We start from the raw sequence: 22,180 nt of genomic DNA, 5'->3' as shown, positions 1-22,180 counted from the left end.
TTGACTTATCGGACTTCATTTAAACGGACATTTAAATGAACGCTAGGGCCTCCAGCGTCCAATTTTAATGTCCGTTCAAATAAAGTCCGATAAGGTAATTCTCTCGCCACCAGAGACTGAGAGTGGTGGCGAAAGCATTGTTTGATGCACGACCCAGTGGCAGTATAGTGCATCGCGCTACAATATAACAATCATGTATCTATCTAATTCTAAAATAAAAGTTACAAAAGTTCTAAATGTTCTCACCAGTATTATTATCACGTGATTCCACGACAACTGGAGTGCTCGCCACATCACCTAGCAGGATGAAATTAAAATTACTTTAAGCATACACTAGATCGATCACTTTCCGAATATTGTCCGGTTAATCTGCAGTATCTTTCACTTCTTGTTTATCATTAGTTATCACAATAGCTAACACTAAAACTTGAAAAAGCCATGAACCTAATGTTTTCGAAATTTCGATTCATAATATCTCAAACAAATATACAATCGAATTGTTTATTAAAAAAGGAAGTGGAAGCAACTTCGATAGCCCTAAAACTTTTTGTACAGTATTGTGTACTGTAAACTTACAGTCGGTAACTGAGTAGCCCTCAAGAGAAGCTCCCAGTGTGTCGCAAGTCAAGGTTGCTTCTTGGCAAAGTTTGTGAGTTCTTCTGTAGTTGAGTCCATCTCTGAAATGCAGGTTAAATGTAAGGTTGGTTTCATAAAGCTTATTTTAATATGAGTTGCTATGCGACTGATAACAGTCGTAAAAACAAAATTTTGAAATAGCTAGCTAGCTAGCTGTAGCTATGCGCCTGTTTCCACTCTTACAACTCAGAAAGTGCATTAATATAATAATTTCAACTTTACAACGTCAATCCTAAAGGCAACTTTAACTGTGCTCAGCTATGCTTGTTTAATAAGGTCTATTTTAATAGTTTCAACAATATATAATCATGTGTGAGTTTTTGACTTTTAATAGATAATTCTTATTATATACAGGGTGGGCCAAAAGTCAGTACCCATACGTTGGCCTTAATAGCTCCGCCGTGTTTTATATTTGAGAGATGTTGCTTTGCAGATGGCATACTTTACTTACTGGTTCGAGGATTCCGTCGTCAAAATTTGAAAATTCGAATATTTTAGACCGCGCCCATTCAATATTAAAACACCTATATTGTTTTCTCTAGACATGCTGAACGCCTAATTTTTTCAGAGACGGTAAATTATCAAATGTTGCATATGATCTGAAAACATGAGGCAAAACAGATTAGAAATGACGAAGTTATCAAGCATTTTCTGTATCTCGTTAACAAAATTGACTGGGTGATTATGTGACACCGTGACACGACACCTTAATTGGGCACCCTTAACAATTCCCATGTTTAACGGGGTAGTTAACGGGGTCACCTTATCACGTGATTAGGTAAACCAATCACCTGATCACACGTAATGAATAAACTCGTTATGCTTCATATCTCGGTCATCTGAGAAGCACAGTTCTAATTCTTTCAGGACAGACGTAATTCGAATGGCCAAACACAATTCAATAACATTTAGCTTGATCTGACTATCCAAACTATCAAATAAATGTGAAAATGAACCTCCATTTGAAAAAAATGAACGCGAATATTTTTCGAGTTGACAAATTCCTCGAACCAGTGGTGGTAGTAAGTCATACCAGAAAGAAGTATTTAAATTGGGCAATCAGTGACTGAGCTATAAAGGCCAACGTATGGGTACTGACTTTTGGCCCACCCTGTATATTTTTGAGTAAACATTCATGGCTGGTACTTTGGGCCGGTTCCCACCAAATATGCTAAACAGTATATGATTATATACTATTTATACCAATAAAAAGTAATCTTTAGTGAGACATTTTGAGTGCACCTTTAGAAATTATTTTGCCTAGACCATCCTTCTAATATCCTTTTTGTCGTATTCTCACGTACGTTTAACACGTTTATTGCTCATTAAGGCTTGACTGACAAGGCATACAATAAATACTACGTAAACATATGTATACATTAGAGCTTTAGAGCTCCTCTCGTTTTTTACCCAGAGGACGACACGTGGTCACCTTGAGGGATGACACGTGGTCACCTTGAGGGATGACACGTGGTCACCTTGAGGGATGACACGTGGTCACCTTGAGGGATAACACGTGGTCACCTTGAGGGATGACACGTGGTCACCTTGAGGGATGACACGCGGTGGTCACCTTGAGGGATGACACGTGGTCACCTTGAGGGATGACACGTGGTCACCTATTGAGGGATGACACGTGGTCACCTTGAGGGATGACACGTGGTCACCTTGAGGGATGACACGTGGTCACCTTGAGGCCTGAGGGATGACACGTGCAAAATATAAAGAAATCAGTTGATCCACTTACGCATCAGCATATGTTAAGGTGACTGAAGCACATTCAGTTACTTCAGCCGGACAAGTCACAACACTTGAATCTGAACAGGAAGCAATCCCGTCTTCAGCTGAGAATGGAGAGATGCATTAGTGGAATGTTGGGAATTTTTGACTATAGATGATAAATAAAAATCTTTTTGTTGTTGTAGAAATGTGGATCACTGACTAAATTCAAAGCGTTTCGTCGAGAGCCAGGATCAATTGATGTTGTATGAATAACATTTCATCGATTACGTTTCTCTATAATAAGTATAACATTTATCTAAGAATTAAACATTTAAAAACAGTTATATAAAAGTCCATTCGGAAACTGATTAAAGATCTTAATCCACCAACCTACTGGAGCCTCAACCCCTTCAGCATCAACCGACACTACGTCCATACATACATTACACTTGATAGGTTCTGAAAATCAATTTATTAAATTTATCTCTCCGACTGTAATATCGACAGTTCTGCACTGTCCATATAGTTACTAGCTTTTCGTCAAATAAAAATGAAAGCTTACATAATTCGAACTGTTTTTGGAGAAACTCGAACTGCAATAGCGTGGTTTAATTACTAAATTACAAGTTCGCGCCACTTTCATGTCTTACCTGCTGGCTCAGTTTCAGGTTCAGTTTCAGTTTCGGTTTCAGTTTCAGGTTCAGTTTCAGTTTCAGTCTCAGTCTCAGTTTCAGTTTCAGTTTCAGGTTCTGCTTTAGGTTCTGTGATTGGTTTAGGAGCTTGTGTAGGTTCTGGTAGCTTTACAACCGATTGAGGAATATCTTCGTTTTTGTAAATGGCACCTGAGTTTGTTTTACCACGGTAATTTTAGCTGATATGATCATGGCACCAGTAATGAATAGAAAAAATTCCGTAGTACAGCTTGTAACATGGTACAACCCAGAAACTGTTATTATAGCACTACTTTTATTTTTTAGATGTAACTAGAACTTTCGCTTAACAAACTAGACAATTATCAGGTCTAAAAAAGTAACGTAATCAATAATCATCTACACAACCTGACACTATGACTTACACGCGTCCATTTGAATTGCGATAGTTCCCATATCCATGGGGTACACTTGTTCCCACATTTCGCAGGTCATTACCGTTACTTCTTCCTGACAGCCTATTTCATTGAATATACTTTCATCGTCTAACATAGATTCGTCCACTGTCACAGCTCTGTGATAGTAAAGATTACAGCGGTTATAAAATCAATGGGGTGGTAAAGCAAGGAGTTAGAAAATAAGGGGTTACAAACAAAGATGAGGTGTTGAAAGAGGTGGGAAAATGGGGGTTGAGAAAAGTAAAGTAAATCGTATAGTACCCATCTACACTAATTTTGCTAGCTTCCTCTCACCTGAAATCCCTACGAGTATTGTAACAATGCTCATTTGCCCCGCATACTACGATCTCTGCAGTGTCACAATCAGCTGAAACATTAAAAACTAAGTAAGGAATTTAATTTTATCATACGGTTAGAACCATATATATACAATACAATAAGAATAGTAAATAATTTAAAGACGCTTCAACTTGCACTGTCTAATTAACAAAATTTTATACTTTTGAAATAATAACGGTTATTTCTTGAAATATTAATGTCAGTTTGGTTCTTTTGCGATAGTTTAAACGCGACAACTAGCGCTGGATGGCGACAACTAGCAATATCCAGCGCTAGTTGTCGCCATCCAGCGCTAGTTGTCGCGTTTACACTATCGCAAAAGAACCATCAGTTTTATCAAAAACAATTGTGTTAAAAATATCTTAAAGACGGTGTGTTATGAGTTTAATTACCGGTAATGGGGTTGATCAGTGCTATAGCTCCGGTACTTTCTGTTCCTTCCTTCACGGTCAAAGTCTGACAGGTCTGTCTGCAGCGGGTTTCGGCCATCACGTGACTTATCAGCACACTGCAGATGAGGGGAAGTAACATACTGGTCATTGTCTTGCTGTGGTAGTGTTAGGTTAGAGAGGATAACAGATTGCTCTATCGATCCAGAGCCCTTGCGCTTGCAGTGGCGCGAAAGCACATGGTTAGGTGAAGATAACAGACTAGTACATTTAAATTACTTGTATGAAGCGTAATAAAATAAAGATCAAGAACACAAACATTCAATGTGTTATACTAAGTGTCTAGTGAGTAAAAGAGTGAAGGGTAAAAGATTTAGCAGGCCCAACGATAAGTTGCCCAAAAAGATCGAAAAATCTCGGACTTCTAATGGTTCTGAATGCCTTAGGTACTTAAGGTATAATGGATAACCACCCATAGAAGGATTAATTAAAAGCATGGCACCATCATGAGTTGATAGAGATTGAAAGACAATGTATAAACACACACGATCTATTGTGGCTATATAGCGGCTTACATTGTCCCAAAAGGGTGACGTTGTTAGCACTAAGCAGCTAAGCCAATGTAAAACAATTCGTGGTATGTGTTCTCAAAGAAATCAGTTTTCTATCGATTAGATTTAAAAACATTAACGTGCAGATTAATAATATGTAATCACGAGTCAAAATTCATTACCAATCGATAAATCTGGAGGGTTTAGCGCTGGAGGGTTTAGCTCTGGAAGGTTTAGCTCTGGAGGGTTTAGCTCTGGAGGGTTTAGCTCTGGAGGGTTTAGCTCTGGAGGGTTTAGCTCTGGAGGGTTTAGCTCTGGAGGGTTTAGCTCTGGAGGTTTAGCTCTGGAGGGTTTAGCTCTGGAGGGTTTAGCTCTGGAGGGTTTAGCTCTGGAGGGTTTAGCTCTGGAGGGTTTAGCTCTGGAGGGTTTAGCTCTGGAGGGTTTAGCTCTGGAGGGTTTAGCTCTGGAGGGTTTAGCTCTGGAGGGTTTAGCTCTGGAGGGTTTAGCTCTGGAGGGTTTAGCTCTGGAGGGTTTAGCTCTGGAGGGTTTAGCTCTGGAGGGTTTAGCTCTGGAGGGTTTAGCTCTGGAGGGTTTAGCTCTGGAGGGTTTAGCTCTGGAGGGTTTAGCTCTGGAGGGTTTAGCTCTGGAGGGTTTAGCTCTGGAGGGTTTAGCTCTGGAGGGTTTAGCTCTGGAGGGTTTAGCTCTGGAGGGTTTAGCTCTGGAGGGTTTAGCTCTGGAGGGTTTAGCTCTGGAGGGTTTAGCTCTGGAGGGTTTAGCTCTGGAGGGTTTAGCGCTGGAGGGTTTAGCTCTGGAGGGTTTAGCTCTGGAGGGTTTAGCTCTGGAGGGTTTAGCTCTGGAGGGTTTAGCTCTGGAGGGTTTAGCTCTGGAGGGTTTAGCTCTGGAGGGTTTAGCTCTGGAGGGTTTAGCGCTGGAGGGTTTAGCTCTGGAGGGTTTAGCTCTGGAGGGTTTAGCTCTGGAGGGTTTAGCTCTGGAGGGTTTAGCTCTGGAGGGTTTAGCTCTGGAGGGTTTAGCTCTGGAGGGTTTAGCTCTGGAGGGTTTAGCTCTGGAGGGTTTAGCTCTGGAGGGTTTAGCTCTGGAGGGTTTAGCTCTGGAGGGTTTAGCTCTGGAGGGTTTAGCTCTGGAGGGTTTAGCTCTGGAGGGTTTAGCTCTGGAGGGTTTAGCTCTGGAGGGTTTAGCTCTGGAGGGTTTAGCTCTGGAGGGTTTAGCTCTGGAGGGTTTAGCTCTGGAGGGTTTAGCTCTGGAGGGTTTAGCTCTGGAGGGTTTAGCTCTGGAGGGTTTAGCTCTGGAGGGTTTAGCTCTGGAGGGTTTAGCTCTGGAGGGTTTAGCTCTGGAGGGTTTAGCTCTGGAGGGTTTAGCTCTGGAGGGTTTAGCTCTGGAGGGTTTAGCTCTGGAGGGTTTAGCTCTGGAGGGTTTAGCTCTGGAGGGTTTAGCTCTGGAGGGTTTAGCTCTGGAGGGTTTAGCTCTGGAGGGTTTAGCTCTGGAGGGTTTAGCTCTGGAGGGTTTAGCTCTGGAGGGTTTAGCTCTGGAGGGTTTAGCTCTGGAGGGTTTAGCTCTGGAGGGTTTAGCTCTGGAGGGTTTAGCTCTGGAGGGTTTAGCTCTGGAGGGTTTAGCGCTGGAGGGTTTAGCGCTGGAGGGTTTAGCTCTGGAGGGTTTAGCTCTGGAGGGTTTAGCTCTGGAGGGTTTAGCTCTGGAAGGTTTAGCTCTGGAGGGTTTAGCTCTGGAGGGTTTAGCTCTGGAGGGTTTAGCTCTGGAGGGTTTAGCTCTGGAGGGTTTAGCTCTGGAGGGTTTAGCTCTGGAGGGTTTAGCTCTGGAGGGTTTAGCTCTGGAGGGTTTAGCTCTGGAGGGTTTAGCGCTGGAAGGTTTAGCTCTGGAGGGTTTAGCTCTGGAGGGTTTAGCTCTGGAGGGTTTAGCTCTGGATCAGGGTTTAGCTCTGGAGGGTTTAGCTCTGGAGGGTTTAGCTCTGGAGGGTTTAGCGCTGGAGGGTTTAGCTCTGGAGGGTTTAGCTCTGGAGGGTTTAGCTCTGGAGGGTTTAGCTCTGGAGGGTTTAGCTCTGGAGGGTTTAGCTCTGGAGGGTTTAGCTCTGGAGGGTTTAGCTCTGGAGGGTTTAGCTCTGGAGGGTTTAGCGCTGGAGGGTTTAGCTCTGGAGGTTTAGCTCTGGAGGGTTTAGCTCTGGAAGGTTTAGCTCTGGAGGGTTTAGCTCTGGAGGGTTTAGCTCTGGAGGGTTTAGCTCTGGAGGGTTTAGCTCTGGAGGGTTTAGCTCTGGAAGGTTTAGCTCTGGAGGGTTTAGCTCTGGAGGGTTTAGCTCTGGAGGGTTTAGCTCTGGAGGGTTTAGCTCTGGAGGGTTTAGCTCTGGAGGGTTTAGCTCTGGAGGGTTTAGCTCTGGAGGGTTTAGCTCTGGAGGGTTTAGCTCTGGAGGGTTTAGCTCTGGAGGGTTTAGCTCTGGAGGGTTTAGCTCTGGAGGGTTTAGCTCTGGAGGGTTTAGCTCTGGAGGGTTTAGCTCTGGAGGGTTTAGCTCTGGAGGGTTTAGCGCTGGAGGGTTTAGCTCTGGAGGATTTAGCGCTGGAAGGTTTAGCTCTGGAGGGTTTAGCGCTGGAGGATTTAGCGCTGGAATGTTTAGCGCTGGAATGTTTAGCTCTGGAGGGTTTAGCTCTGGAGGGTTTAGCGCTGGAGGGTTTAGCTCTGGAGGGTTTAGCGCTGGAGGGTTTAGCGCTGGAAGGTTTAGCTCTGGAGGGTTTAGCTCTGGAGGGTTTAGCGCTGGAAGGTTTAGCTCTGGAGGGTTTAGCTCTGGAGGGTTTAGCTCTGGAAGGTTTAGCTCTGGAGGGTTTAGCGCTGGAAGGTTTAGCTCTGGAGGGTTTAGCTCTGGAGGGTTTAGCTCTGGAGGGTTTAGCTCTGGAGGGTTTAGCGCTGGAGGGTTTAGCGCTGGAAGGTTTAGCTCTGGAGGGTTTAGCGCTGGAGGATTTAGCGCTCATAATTATGTCCGCTTACTTAAAGTTAATGTCCGTTCATTTAATGTCCGCATTTTATCTGAATTAAATTGCGATAAGGTTATAACACAGTTAAACGGTCAACTGTAGTCAGCTTCATTGCTTCCTTGTTTATGTCCGTCCTCGTAATGTCTGCTCACGTGATACCCGATAAGGTAAGATAAGCCCCTCATGACAGGGAACTAATGGGGGATTGCATGACGTCGGTGGATTACAGAAGAAACTGAAATACTTTGAATTAGAGATTCTTGCGACAAGCCGGATTTCAAAAAAATAAGGCTTTGGGGAAAAAAGAAGGCTTTGACATAGAGGAATAAGAGTAGAGAGATTTTAAATCAGTCGTGAAAAACGGATTTACTTTGCGCTTCCCTCACTGTAACAACAACAACAGCAAGAAAATATCATACGATACCACAAAGAAAGCCATGATCTACAAACATTACACCGCGACATAAGGGGGTAACGCTATTTGTTACACTGACCATATATTGATCCTTTGAACATCGTCTAAACACTCCCCTCAAAGTTGATTAACCAAAGTCTAATGAGGTTGTGAGTGGAGACTGGAGAATATTTCAGTGTGTTTAACAAGAAAGGGAGGGCTGTTGGAAACAAACAACATTCCTGGAGGAAACTCCTGCACCGTGAGTATTAGTCACCCCACTTGACTGTGAATATACTAGTTACGACATTACATAATTTCTTTGTTCCGGACTTTACATTATGATAGAGAGTTGTGTGCTGAGGAATGTGATATATTGCTCCTCCTCGTACCCTCATGCCGCAGCTCGGATTACCCTGCGTAATGTTCCTGTATGGTGAAACTCCGGTATTGTAATTTAGAAAATGAATTATCTCATCCCGCAACAGAATTATTATCACTCATCGAATGTAAGTTGTAAGTGTGAATTAAACAAGCTCTCCGACTGGATTATCGGCAAATATTCAAATTACACTGGAATAAAAGCATTATCACGTGCTCCTGGACAGTCTAATTATCACGTTCTGAGTATGCAGTTATAAACGGCACACTAGAGAGAACACTGCAAAGAGAGAGAAAATAGAGAGAGAACACTGAAAAGAGAGAGAAAATAGAGAGAGAACACTGAAAAGAGATCGAGAAAATAGAGAAAACACTGAAAACACAAATAAAACAGAGAAAAAACAAAAATGAGAGAGGAATAACAGAAAGAAAACAGAGAGAACACTGCAAAGAGAGAAAAAAGAAGGAGAAAACAGAGAGAAAACAGAAAGAACACTGGAAACAGATAGATAACTAGATAACAGAAAGAAAAAAGAGAGAACACTGAAATGAGAGAGAAATGAGAGAGAAATGAGAAAGAAATGAGAGAGAAAACAGAAAAAACAGAGAGAAAACAGAGAGAACACAGAAAAGACCACATAACCGTGCGCATTATTACACAAACTATGCGATTAGAGAACTTAACTTCTACGAAATATCTTGAACAATAGATAGTAGACTAACGACGAGACTACAAAGACTGAATAGGGACAGAGTATGGTACGATACTATTGTACACTATTGTACAAACGTAGCTTAATTGGGCCCGTTAAACGATGTAGAAGAATCAAATTTCCCTCAATTTTCAGCTCCTTAATTAGATCTTTTAAGCCATATAAGGACAATAATTGCCTAATTAGCCCCTGATTGATTATAATATGTATGTGAAAATGTTCCGCGAGATCATCGCTTTACTAGACACAGTACCCTTGGAATGTACGCATGACGTTACTGTGATGACGAAAGACCCACAAATATTAAATCACTGATGAGAAGATACCCACAACTGTCCCACAACTAGGGTGACCTTTTTTCATACGTCTCATTACAGCCTCCGTTGTTCCACATTTAGCGCTATAAGTGTGTTTCAAGAGAGAGCAACTTTTGTGGGGCCGGTGTGAGATAATTAGCAATTTGGCGGGAGGAGTGTCTATTTCCACACAGTCTCCGGTGCTACAAGGTTCACTAATCACTGGTAAGTTATACAAACTGAGAGAACAATCTAGGTATGGTTTGAACGAATGACCGTTTCTTCAATTAGCGATGCTCGAGTAAAACTAAGACGGAGCTTGCAGGTCACTAGTCTAGTAACATTAGTCCTACGTAGTAATCGCTAGTGAACAGAGATGGCGTTCAAAATTAAGATGAAGTTTCCTTCAAATTAGAGGAAATTTGTGAGTTTCTGCTCGTAAAACGTGGAAATCATGTCTCGTTGTTTACTATAAAATGTGCCCATACGTTTTCCTTGAAATAACGTACGAATAACAAAAAAGTTGGCTCGAGAAAGATAATGATAGTTTGGCGACATTATTAGTTATTGGAAATCTACGCATCTATGCAGATCCTAGCGCCAGTAACAACAACTGTACAACGTAACATCTGATAACGTATAATTAGAGGATAATTACCGAACGAATAATATCCAACAAACAAATAAACAACCACAAATAACTAACTATAATCACTGATTACCAAACAATAACTGATAAGTCCCCAACGTCTGACTAATACACTGACAACACACCATGTCATGACCCTGTAAAGCGGGACCTGATGAATTGAGAAACTTGATGCGACTAGGATTATGAGCGGGAGAGGTGAGACATATTGCTATATATTGCTATATATATATATTGCTATATTGTGTATATGAAACAGCGCGCACGTGTTCCACCGCTGGTTATTAGTCTTTACTATTATATAGATTCTAGGTAGTGTGCGAGAGAGAGAACATAGGGTGGGTGAGAGTGGAATTGTGAAACGACAAGTTGTGATGTTGTTCTGAAACGACATGTTGTGATGTTGTTCTGAAACGACATGTTGCGATGTTTTTCTGAAACTATATTTTGCGATGTTGTGATGTTGTTCTGAAACGACATGTTACGATGTTTTTCTGAAACGACATGTTACGATGTTGTTCTGAAACGACATATTGTTGCGATGTTGTTCTGAAAAGACATGTTGTGATGTTGTTCTGAAACGACATGTTACGATGTTGTTCTAAAACGACATGTTACGACTTACGATGTTGTTCTGAAACGACATGTTGCGATGTTGTTCTGAAACGACATGTTGTGATGTTGTTCCGAAAACATCAGTGGAATTTATGTTCTAGTTTGTGTATAAACGAGTTGCTCTCTGAAACATGTCGCGGTATAATAGTGTAATTGTGCTCAGTTTAAGAAAGGCAAATGATAACTCATGTGACTTATAAAGTCTAAGTTGGATAGCTACATTTTTTAACGCACCAGAGCATTATCAGTTGCCGCTAATTATAGTTCTTGTAGCTAATTTATAGAAAAGATGATGAGAGTCGAGAGATTGTAAGATCATTCAGATAATTAAAAAGTTGACCGATTATGGGAACAATTGATTAAGATGGCTAATGGTTGAAGCTGTAAAGTGTACTCTAAAGCAGAAAGCACATAAAAATATTCACGACCGTTTATCGAGGGTGAATAAATACTTTATTTTATATATAAAATGTTTCAAACAGTATACACATAATGTCACAATGACCCTATATAAAAATAACCCTTCAAAAACTCAATATTTTGAAAATCACCCTTGGTCAGGGTGAATAAATGCTGACTAGGACACTGGACAGTCATGTATCAAGTTCGTGATACTTTTAGGAATTATATATAATTGATTTCGATAATATTACGGTTACGAATGTACATGGGGCAGTGTGCAGTGGTTGGCTCACTGGATCCCTCTGAAACGATTTGTTTCTGCAGCTGCTACCTCCCCCCCCCCCCCCCCTCCTCCCCCCTCCTCCCTCCTCCCCCTTCACAGGGTGATCGAGAACCACCTTAACTAAACACTCTCAAGTCTGATATGGAGCCTATTCTCTTTCAGGTACAGGCCCAGGGATAATGAATGAGAAGTTGTGTGTATAGGCAATAAGTCGGCCAAATGAGTTATAGCTGCACCTGTGCAATACAAGGAAAGTGTACAGTCCCTTCGTCTTGACGTTATGACCTGCTCGCCTTTATTAAAGTCTATAATTTGACAGTTACAACGTCAGGTTGGGTTAGTTTCCCCTCTTAAAAACGAGCTTATTCAATTTATATCGCGCCTGCATAATCAAACTACAGCCAATTATTCAAAAATCCCAACTTACAGAGCAAATAAAACTATGCTAAAACAATACAATAATTTGCCTAATGTACGATATGAAGGGAGATTCCCATGTTGCCCCGCATTAAAAAGTCAAACATGCAAGTTGCAAGTTTGAACACGAAGCAATTTGTGAATAGCTCGTTAACGATCTGTCAATTGGGTACAATTAGGTGACACGACACCGCAATTAAACAGTTACGGACTTAATGAGGCTCCCACAGGGCATGGTAATCTCAAGTTTAATCGACAAGATTCCTAACATCTGGGTTCAAGGTATAAACGTGCGCAAGATTCCTCGCATCTTGGTTAATTGTTAATTGGTTAATTAGTTAATTGCAATCAATAGTGACTTTTGAATTACCTTATCGGACCTTATTTGGACGGACATTACTTGAACGCTGGAGGCCCTAGCGTTCATCTTAATGTCCGTTCAAATAAAGTCCGTTCAATTAATGTCCGTCCAAGTTAAAGTCCGTTGAAATTTTTTCAAAAATTTGTCCATTTCGAACTTTTTGTCCAGAATATGACAACTTTGAGAACTTGATTGTGTCGTAAGTTAACGATGGAAAGGTTCTCCTTGGTCTGCCGGAGGCACAAAAAATTCTACTAGTATATGATGTTTTCAAGGGTCACTTGGCGGAAAAAAGTCAACGAAATTATGGCACTCAACAATATAGTTCATGAACTAGTCCCCGCCAACATGACAAACTTGTTCCAGCCTCTATATATTACGGTAAATCGTGTTTCCAAGGACATTGTCTGACGTTGTTATAGTTCATATTACTCAGGGGAGGTAATTGAACAGTGCTAGGAAAGCTCCACGTGATGTTAAGGTTAACCTTAAGTTGTCTAAGATAAAACCACTTCACGCCGAATGGTTTGTAAAAGTTAACACTAAAAATGCAGGACCGGGGTAGTTTGATAAAAAAAAGGTTTCCGTAAAGCTAGAAATCACTGATGCTTTAAGCATGGACTATTTCATGCACGAAAACCCATTTGATGAAGATGATATGTGATATTAGACACTGATCATGTACATATATTTTAACATTTTTACTGCTCAATGACTGCTTTTCTTACTTACTGTAGAAAAAATGGATTTAAAAATCATTTGCTGAAATTTAAAAAACGTCAAAAAATTTGAAAAAAATTCGGATTTTTGATGGTTTTGAATGCCTTCGAGCGTTCATATTAATGTCCGTTCATAATTATGTCCGTTCATGTAATGTCCGTCCAAATAAGGTCCGATAAGGTATAAACGAGATGCTTGATATTTTGCAGTGATTTATTGTTCCAGTCTCAGGTATGCTTTGAAAGTTGCTGAAAATGAACAGAATGATGAAGGATTTGGCTAAAGTGAAAAGTTGCTACACTGAAACGCACGCACGTTTATCGAAGTAATAAATATTTGATCATTTTCGGCGTCAAAAATTCAAATCCTTGGCCGAGGCTCCGTCGAAGTCATACAATTCATTGTACGATAGCGCGCCCCAAAACCTCTAAACAATAACAAATGATCAGATGGACTGCCGGATTGGCAACTCATGTTTAAATGAACCACGGTAACTTTAGAAGGTGGATGTGATGGTCAGAACAATAGCAGATTTCACGTTGGCTAAATGCCAACTTTGCCAGGCAACGTTTGCCGGGCAATATAACAACCTTGCTACAAAGTTACAAAGAGGGGCACTAGGCACTGTAATAATGGTCTACACAGTTCGTGAACAAGACCATGGCGAGGCTAGGTGAAACAGCGAGTTGTAATGATATGGGCTACTTTAATATGTAGCCCATAATATTCTTTACATTGTCGCTGCAGTAGTAAAATCAAAGTAATCAGCGGCTAATTATTTTCTAATTACTTGCTAATTACTCTAAGATTCTATCCGGATCTGCCCAAATATCCCCACGATAGTCTGAGTCCAGAGTTTCACGTTGTATAAACAATTAAACTACACAGTTTACACATCAGCTCACATGAAAGAGTACTCTCATTCAGCTGCACAATCAGCAGCCGGCGACTAACCCACAATTAACAAGTAACTAGTTGCACTATTATCTCCAGTGGGGAACAATTAGTCTAACTGTACAGCTGACGGGGGTATCTCTCTACGAGATACCGGATCCTGCTAGGCCGCTCTCTACAATCTACATAATCACACTAATTGTGTCCATTATACTAAACAGGAGCTTGCCTGAACCACAGAAACGGGCTAGTTAACGCGGAACTGGCGCCAAAATGACACAACGACAAACGAAAACATGGTGTCCGTTAACTATAAGTACTGGTAATTGTGAGGAAAATCACTGATTTTATCTCGAGTATAACTATAAATATCACACAAAATCTCCGGGTGGATATTAAACTTACTTACAAATATTTATTTATAACTAACTAAATAATGACCTACTAAAAGTAAATAATAACAGATAATGCATACCTTATCGGACATTAATTGAACGGACATTAATTGAACGCTGGAACGCTCCCAGTATAAATAACTCAATATAGGTACCATAATAAAATCTACCAACGCACGTTAACGTAGGACTACATGGTATGTAGCGTAACAATCAGGATTGCTTACTACTGTAACAACAGCTGGTACCAAAATGTACCTGATAATTTGTTCCAACTATAATATTATAGCAGGCTCATTACTTATATATAATTGTATATTAACTTATATAACTTATATGTAATTATATATACTCGCGGGTATCTTCTCACGAAATCAGTAGATAAATTCCTTAATAATCAAAAGCAGAGCACTATTAATAGCAACGTTGTGGGTGTGAATTTGTAAATTATGTTAGACTTAGAGCGCTGTGAGCTTAACTACTTAACCATACTATAATCTCAGCTTTAACGAACTCCTGAGTACACCACATTAACACGAACAGTCGCAGGGTTATAGGTTCAATATTGTAACAAAGGAATAACAAAGGGTACCCCATAGAACGCGTTACAATAACGCTTTCCCAGACTATAATAATCAACACGTGGATATTACAAGTTTTAAAAGTTTTACAAAAATAGATACAGCGTGAATAATGTTAGGTCAGCGCGATACACAAATCAAAGAGAAATCTAATGAGAAATCCGTTACCAGTGAATGTGTTCAAACCATAGATGCGGAGTTCGTTGATTTTTGGCGTAGAGTTCGTGGAGTTCGTTCAAAATTTGGAGTTCGTTAGAGTTCGTTGGAGTTCGTTAGTCAATTTTTCAAAAAAAAACATGGAAAATGTTTTTTTTTTAAAGTAATCAGCTCAGGATTTCTCGCAAACTATTGGCGCCAGAATGTTCCAGTCGATCGACCAGTCCTTGTACTGTGAAATGTACAGTGTAAACGCGACGCGTGGTAGAAGTTTCGAGTACCAATATATTTAGTTGTTTTACAATCGTATGTTATGTGTTGAATTGGCTGAATTGTAAATACAATTTCTGTTTAATTTCATTTTACGTAAGTTGTACAAAACGAACTCCTCAAGAGTTCGTAATTTTGGGTTGATGAGTTCGTAGAGTTCGTTGTCACTGAGGAGTTCGTAGAGTTCGTACGTATCATCTATGGTTCAAACTGATAAGTATATTAACCTATTTTTAGTAGCTACAATAGAGTTAAGAGTAGCAGAAGTGGGAGAATTCCTAACTCTAACTGTGAGTAACGAGCTCTCAACTACATTGTAGCGGTATTCATAACACCAACAATGGTAACAATCTCTGTTAACAAAACCAGTACCTGCTAATACTCCCTACAACAAACTTAGTTAGCCCACGATAGGATAGCATTGAGATGCTCTGCTTACCTCTGGGGTGTGGCAACCCTGGGGAGGGTTGCCGGAGAAATCAGAGTGAATAGTGGAGGACGAGTCACCCCGGTCTGATCAAGCTCTTCCAAACTATATAGTACTCATGCAGTGAACCCCAATTTAACGTGAACCTTGATTTAACGTTAACTTCGATTTAACACGAACCTTGATTTAGCATTTAACCCCGAATTACCTCGACTGAATTTCGGCCTTTTCCCAAACTTCGCTGTAGATCGCTATTTTACCACATAATAAATTATAATAACGCTGTCTTCATGTCTCGGCAAGTTTTTCGATTATAAACGTTAACCACACAAAATCATCGTGTAGTGGATAAACAACCATAATACTTTCTTAAATTGTGCTTGAAAAGGTCTCCTCCTATAGTCGTTGGAGTGGCCTGCGCTCTGCACGTCCTCAAAATAACTCCTTTTTTCGATGTATCGACCCCTCCAAAATGTGCACTAAACTACTATAAAAGTACAAACTACTGCAAACTACTGTAAACTACTGTAAACTAAGCTACTATGAACTACTATAAACTACTATTAACTACTATAAACTACTATAAACTACTATACACTACTATAAAATACTATAAAATACTATAAACTACTATTAACTACTATAAACTATTATAAACTACTACAAACTACTGTAACCTATAAAGTACTATAAAGTACTATAAACTACTATAAACTACTATAAACTGCCATAAACTACAAGTGTACAACTACTATAAACTAAAGCACCTCAGTCCACTACAACGCGTCACAACAGCAACAATCACAGCGCGTTAACAAGGGGTACTAGATAATATGTGCTGACTATAACAAACTATATAATAAACTATAACAAACTATACTACAGCTGTCGCTGCGTGTAGCAGGGTAATTTACCTTCGTTTAACTAGTGAGATTATGGAGCCCTGATTTGAGGTGGGTGGCAGAAAGTGTAATTGGTGAAGAAAGCTAACGTGTGTTCCGAGTAAGGGTAGTTAGTACGCCCTGTTTAAAACTTTTCATCAGCTGTTTTTTTTGAAATAAATAATTAAATTTGACATGTTCGCATAAAAAAGGAAGCGGTTTTCTTCGACAAAAAAAGGCTTGGTAAGATGAAGCGTCGCTGTTCGTAGAACGCAAATTGGTGAAGAAAGGTTAGTGCTCAAAAGTGTGACTTGTAATATATGGAATGCAGTTTCGAAGTGCTAACCTGTATTTTTATCACGTCACGTGATACGCTTATATAGTGATATCATATCACGTGATACGTCACGTGACATTTTTAGTGATCTAATATAGGTTATCTACAAGCACTGCAGTTACAAGGCTAGTGTGTCGCGGAAATTGTCACTATATCTATAAAAAATAGTGATGTGATCATATAACAGTGACCAAACTGGTAAAAATATTTTAATTACATTGCGAGATACACCTGTTCAGGGATATTGGGGTAAAAGTGAGATCACACCACGCACAAGGCACAAGCAACCTTATCTGGCTAGTAACATTACGTAATCTACAGGGCGTGTTCGGATGACCTAATCATAACGACTCTGCTTGAGACTCTTATGACTGCGGCAGGTTTAATTAGCGAGTTTTAATTAGCTCCTCGAACAAGGGGTTGTGAGAGGTTTTGGCGTCCTGGAGTTGCAGGTAAAATCTTCCGAAAGCGGTAAAATCTGCGGTTAAGAAAAACTAATATTTCACGCAGAACTCGTATCAGCCGTTAAAGTATTTATATATTGAGAGGCAAAATTTTCGCGAAATTCTGCTTCGCACCGTAACCATCGTACTCGATTGAGATATTTACGATCGCGGCACATTGTAACGATAAGTATATCGTAATAAATAGCAGGTTAAGTATTGATTGAATTAACTGGTACTAACGGTTGGCGGATAGAATTAATAAATTGTAAATACTATTATTAGCAGATCACGATGATTGTAAACAGACTGAAAATTTCAACGAATGTTAATAGCTATTGTATAAATTCTCGTATATAACAAACTATTCATATATCTTATACAGAATGTTATTCCTCCCTGCAATTTGAGAATCGTTACCTAATGATTGTGGTGCTCATTAATTAACAGATTAATCATACTTATGTTCGATCATAATACGTGTCCATTATGCTAATTAATGATAATTTACGAAGAAAATTTGCTACGAAGTGTCGTTGATTTGGATCTGTTAAACAACTTGTTTAACAAAGCCAAATCTAGTAATTTCACCACAAAATATAATAGATATAAGAGGGTCATACATAGCTTCACTTGTAGAAATTTAAAGGGTGCCCTCGGTAAGTAACTGACTTTACCAAAGTACTCTGATTTTTTCTAGCAGAATCTGAATACGGTGAGCAACCTTATTACGTACAACTTACTAAGTAAGATATAGTTCAACAGAGAAGCGAGCACAAAAGGTAGAATGAAAGTTTACATAAAATAGGACCGTAAAAGGGTTTACTGGTCTAAGTCATGACATCATGATGACGTCATGATACCTGAAAATTGTTGTTAATCGAGCTCCAGCTACAGGGCTATAACCTCATCTTCCTAACATAACCGTATTAGTATATACTCTGGGTATCAACAGAGAGATTTGAGGGATGTCAACCCCTCTAAAGCTTATTTGGCCGACTTGAATTATCTTCGGCTTATATATTCGCAATGGGAAAACTAGCAGATTAAGTGATAACGACGGTATTATAGTTTGCACGGGTAATAATGTAGCTGATGGGTTCGTTTAGCTGCACCAGTCACACGTATTATAAGGGTACTTTCCCGAGACAGGGTAAGAGCTGGGGATGGTGTATAGCAGTAATTTCTCCACAGAAAATTGATGTGCGTATCGCTAGAGAAAAACGAGATTTGTCAACAGGTATTCATTCTGATAAAGATATACCGTACACACAGACGGATTGTAGACTGTAGAACCAGAAGTGTTAGTACAACTAAGCAAGCTAACTGAAAGCTGCTAATTTGGTTAAGATTTTCAGAAATGGTCTTGCAAAGCGAGCACAAACAAGGACTGTAATTACAAAAGCTGAATTAAGGGATTGCGAAGTTTTGAGGTTGGCGTATTTTTCTTCCGGCTGTAAACTTATATTATAGCCATTGTATTAGGTCATACTTACGAACATAGTTGAGTAATAGATAACAGTAATTTGAAGTAATTGAGTACCTGTGACTTAATGGTATTTATTATCATCTAGAAAAGAGATTGTAACTGATTAGAGACTGATTATATAGAAGACTCTAGTCAGGCACTGCTTTTCTACTCTATAGCTGCTAGCAGGTACTCACTACTCATGTCTCAATACTAGTCTCTAGCAGAGTACTCATTACTCATGTCTCGATACTTGTTGTGAACGCAATTTGACGAACGTGTTCACTCCGACTACATTATTGGTTTAGACTGAATAAATCCAGCTTGTTAACAGTCGTACTATAACAACAATAACGGGTATTATCAACCCTATCAAACCCGTCCCCTCCCTTCAGTCTATTGCCGGTACTGTTAAGTTCTCTTCTTTCATTTACACAGATTAAGGAGATAAATGTTGGAGACGTGTCTACACTCTACAAGGGATGGCATGGAAGCTTCTGGAGCTGTTTGCTTAACCATCAGCCATCAGGAAATTATCAAGCCCAATTACACACAATTACGCACAATTACGCACAATTAGACACAACACCTCGCAAAGCTCATGACCAGCTAATTACAATGGACTACGGAAGAGTTCGTCCTTGTTTATCTAAGTCCTACGGAAAAGAATTGGAAAAATTGTTGCTGTGACAACGTAAAATCTGATAAGCATTATATGAGAAAAATATGATATCTTAAATTGGTCTTAAATACGATTGTTTTAAAACAGAATTTCAAAACCCAAACATACACGTGTGCCTTAGACACCCGCATTGACTAATTAATAAGAGCAGAAATTCTAACAAAAAGTTGGTAATCTCGACAGTCGATGGTCAAGTTGACCAAAAGAGCTATTTTATAAACCAAGTCGTAAGTGGAAAACATTTGTTTAATGTAATTGCACAATTTTACAAAAACTGACTACGTATGTGTAAAAAAGAAACTGTACTAGGCCCAAACCGCCCGACAGCAAGATTGAGGTTATACTTATAGCGCTTGACATATTATTATTATATAAAGGAAATAGAAAAAATGCTCTATTTCCAATCATCAATCATGTCAGACTGCAGGCGACATGGCGCCTTCAGTCCGGCATGATTGGAGCACTTCAATCAATTGTGCCCTTACGCAGATAGCCTGCTAATCTACCTACTAAACCAAAGGATTTGGGTACAATTATTGTACATTCCTATTAAATGGGCTGATGGTAGATGGTAGCTGCAACTTAAATGCACGTGAGTAATTCTCAGGTTTTTTGAGCTTCCAATTCTGTCTGAGATATCACGTGCGTGGTGTACGTGTTATTTCTGTTGAAGGTTGTGACTTGTGGCCTGTAGGTCCTTTTCCTCCTCATTATACGATATAGTGTCTCCAAGATATCGTAGTGGCGAAAGTACATCCTATACATGAACAACTCAACGCAAAATTTGGCAAAAGCACAAAATATGATAGCGATTATCGAAGAAGGGCCATACATTAATTTGGTAAAATCTCAATGTAGATCATATCTGATTGCTCAATTATAAAAACCTTATAACACCAATCAGCTCAAATGTATCAGACAATCTAAAATCGATATCTTAACAATATAATAAATAATTTTACCTGCATGCAGCAGTATAATTTACGTTCCGAGAACCGCTAAAAGCTTTTAGCTTTCAATAGACAGCATACAACACCAACGCAAAAAGAGACGACCGAATTTTTATAAAGACCCGTTAGAGAGAGGGAAAGGAATGTTTGCTTGGAATGCGAAATATCTTACTGCCATGTAGATTCTCGGAGTTTTAAGTTCCTACTTTTAATACGATGTTCCCGGTATCCACGATGATCTGGACTAATGATCACATTATATAGATGTGAAAATGAAGTTCTTTCGTACGTCCCACTCCCAGCAGTCCGCACGTGTAAATAGGATGATAGTGTGACTGGTGATAGGGGAATGTTTCGGTAGAAGGAAGTGATTCTCTCATTCATCTCATATAGTTAGATGTTTTAAGGTTGGAGAAATTTCACCCAAACTTCACGTGAGAAAAATAGTTTGAAATTCGTCCACAGTTCTATTTGTGGTACGCGCGCGCTTCACGCCCTGCAGCAGCCGCAAAGTTATTTTTAAAGTCAGTTATATATATGTGCGCTACTGGAACATCATTGCTGGTAAAACACTTAAAAGGGATCAATTGTTGCTTGTTTAATTTGTTTTTTGTGTTTAATTTATGATTATTTGTAGTTGAGATTCTGTGATTAAATTTATTTTGTTGATTATCTTGTGATATTGCATAATTTATTGTAAATATAATATATGTCTAAGAATTATGTAATGTAACGTGATGGAAATATTTTAAACGGGCCAAACCCAGGCCGATGCACTACTTGAAGAATTCGTTGTAACTTTGTTTGAAAAGCATTCATAAAGTGATTTAAACAATTTCGGCCCACGCATATTATTTGTCTTAACAAGAATATTGTTTCGATCCACTGAATCCAGCTTTATACTGAGTTACAGCTGCTAGGGTAAGTGGCGTGATTCAATAAGCTCCATGGGATGGGTTGGTTAACGTTTTCAATGTACCTGCTGTACGACGTCCTTGTACATTTATGATTTACCTAAATTGTACGATTTTTAGATGATAGGTATGTTCGGAAGTGTTGAAATCTACTAATTTCGATAAGGTCGCATATCCAATATCATGATAATCATTAATAGATATTCCTTCAATCTGCATCGGCATCATGCATATTTTTTTCAGCGCTGTTACTGTCGGCGTGGAGTACAGAAACTTAAAGTTAATAGAAATTTTAACTTCATAAACATTTATGTTAAATCAAGTTTTAACCGGAATTTGGGGAAAAGACAGCCAATAGTTTAGGTGGTCCAAACATTTTAGGCATTAAGCTGCAGAACTATCTCCTGAGTTTAGGCTGGAAATCTTAAAGTCGGTAAATTATGCCCCAGACTGCAGACTGACAGTAAGTGGTTTGTGGAGTATTTTAGCTGACATCGAACTCGTCAACTTCAAAACCAGATGTCAATAAGATTTGTTAAATAATCGACTTATCGGTTGTGTTAATTTACGTTTCGTCGCCTTTATAGTTTATCAGATTGTACCTATATATAATAATCTAAAGGAACCTGTTTTATTTCAATTTCCAAACGAAAAGGGATGTTTGAGCTCCATCTAAAACGATCTCCAACAAATTTCCACACAAAAACACACGAACAAATTAAAGAGAGCTCCCACTAAAACGAAGTTACACAGGTCAGACTACACAGCACTGAAGTGTGTATCAATTAGGAGGCTGTCAGAGAAAGAGAGAGA

At 39.5% G+C, this 22,180-nt stretch overlaps 2 protein-coding genes across 2 annotated transcripts in view; both read right to left on the bottom strand.

Annotated features, from left to right (window-relative positions):
• Nucleotides 1-22,180, bottom strand: part of LOC134822164 (uncharacterized) — an 85,341-nt gene that overhangs the window by 1,134 nt on the left and 62,027 nt on the right. Inside the window, exons 2-9 of the mRNA XM_063833076.1 lie at nt 4,198-4,354; nt 3,761-3,833; nt 3,434-3,582; nt 3,009-3,200; nt 2,749-2,817; nt 2,384-2,480; nt 577-677; nt 247-297 (exon numbers count right to left, since the gene is read on the bottom strand). Coding sequence (XP_063689146.1) covers nt 247-297; nt 577-677; nt 2,384-2,480; nt 2,749-2,817; nt 3,009-3,200; nt 3,434-3,582; nt 3,761-3,833; nt 4,198-4,345 — 880 coding nt within the window. The 5' untranslated portion in view covers nt 4,346-4,354. The remainder of the gene's footprint in view (nt 1-246; nt 298-576; nt 678-2,383; nt 2,481-2,748; nt 2,818-3,008; nt 3,201-3,433; nt 3,583-3,760; nt 3,834-4,197; nt 4,355-22,180) is intronic.
• LOC134822227 (salivary glue protein Sgs-3-like) lies at nt 6,691-7,735 on the bottom strand. The gene is made up of 2 exons (XM_063833135.1): nt 7,250-7,735; nt 6,691-6,696 (listed from the first exon to the last, which is right to left on the bottom strand). Exons 1-2 carry the CDS (start codon nt 7,733-7,735, stop codon nt 6,691-6,693), a joined length of 492 nt encoding a protein of 163 aa, XP_063689205.1.

This window comes from Bolinopsis microptera, chromosome 10 (genome assembly GCF_026151205.1).
Source record: "Bolinopsis microptera isolate Bmic1 chromosome 10, MBARI_Bmic_1.0, whole genome shotgun sequence".
Lineage (NCBI taxonomy): Eukaryota > Metazoa > Ctenophora > Tentaculata > Lobata > Bolinopsidae > Bolinopsis > Bolinopsis microptera.
The sequence above is the reverse complement of the archived record's forward strand: the minus strand, read 5'-3'. Positions and strand labels throughout refer to the sequence as shown.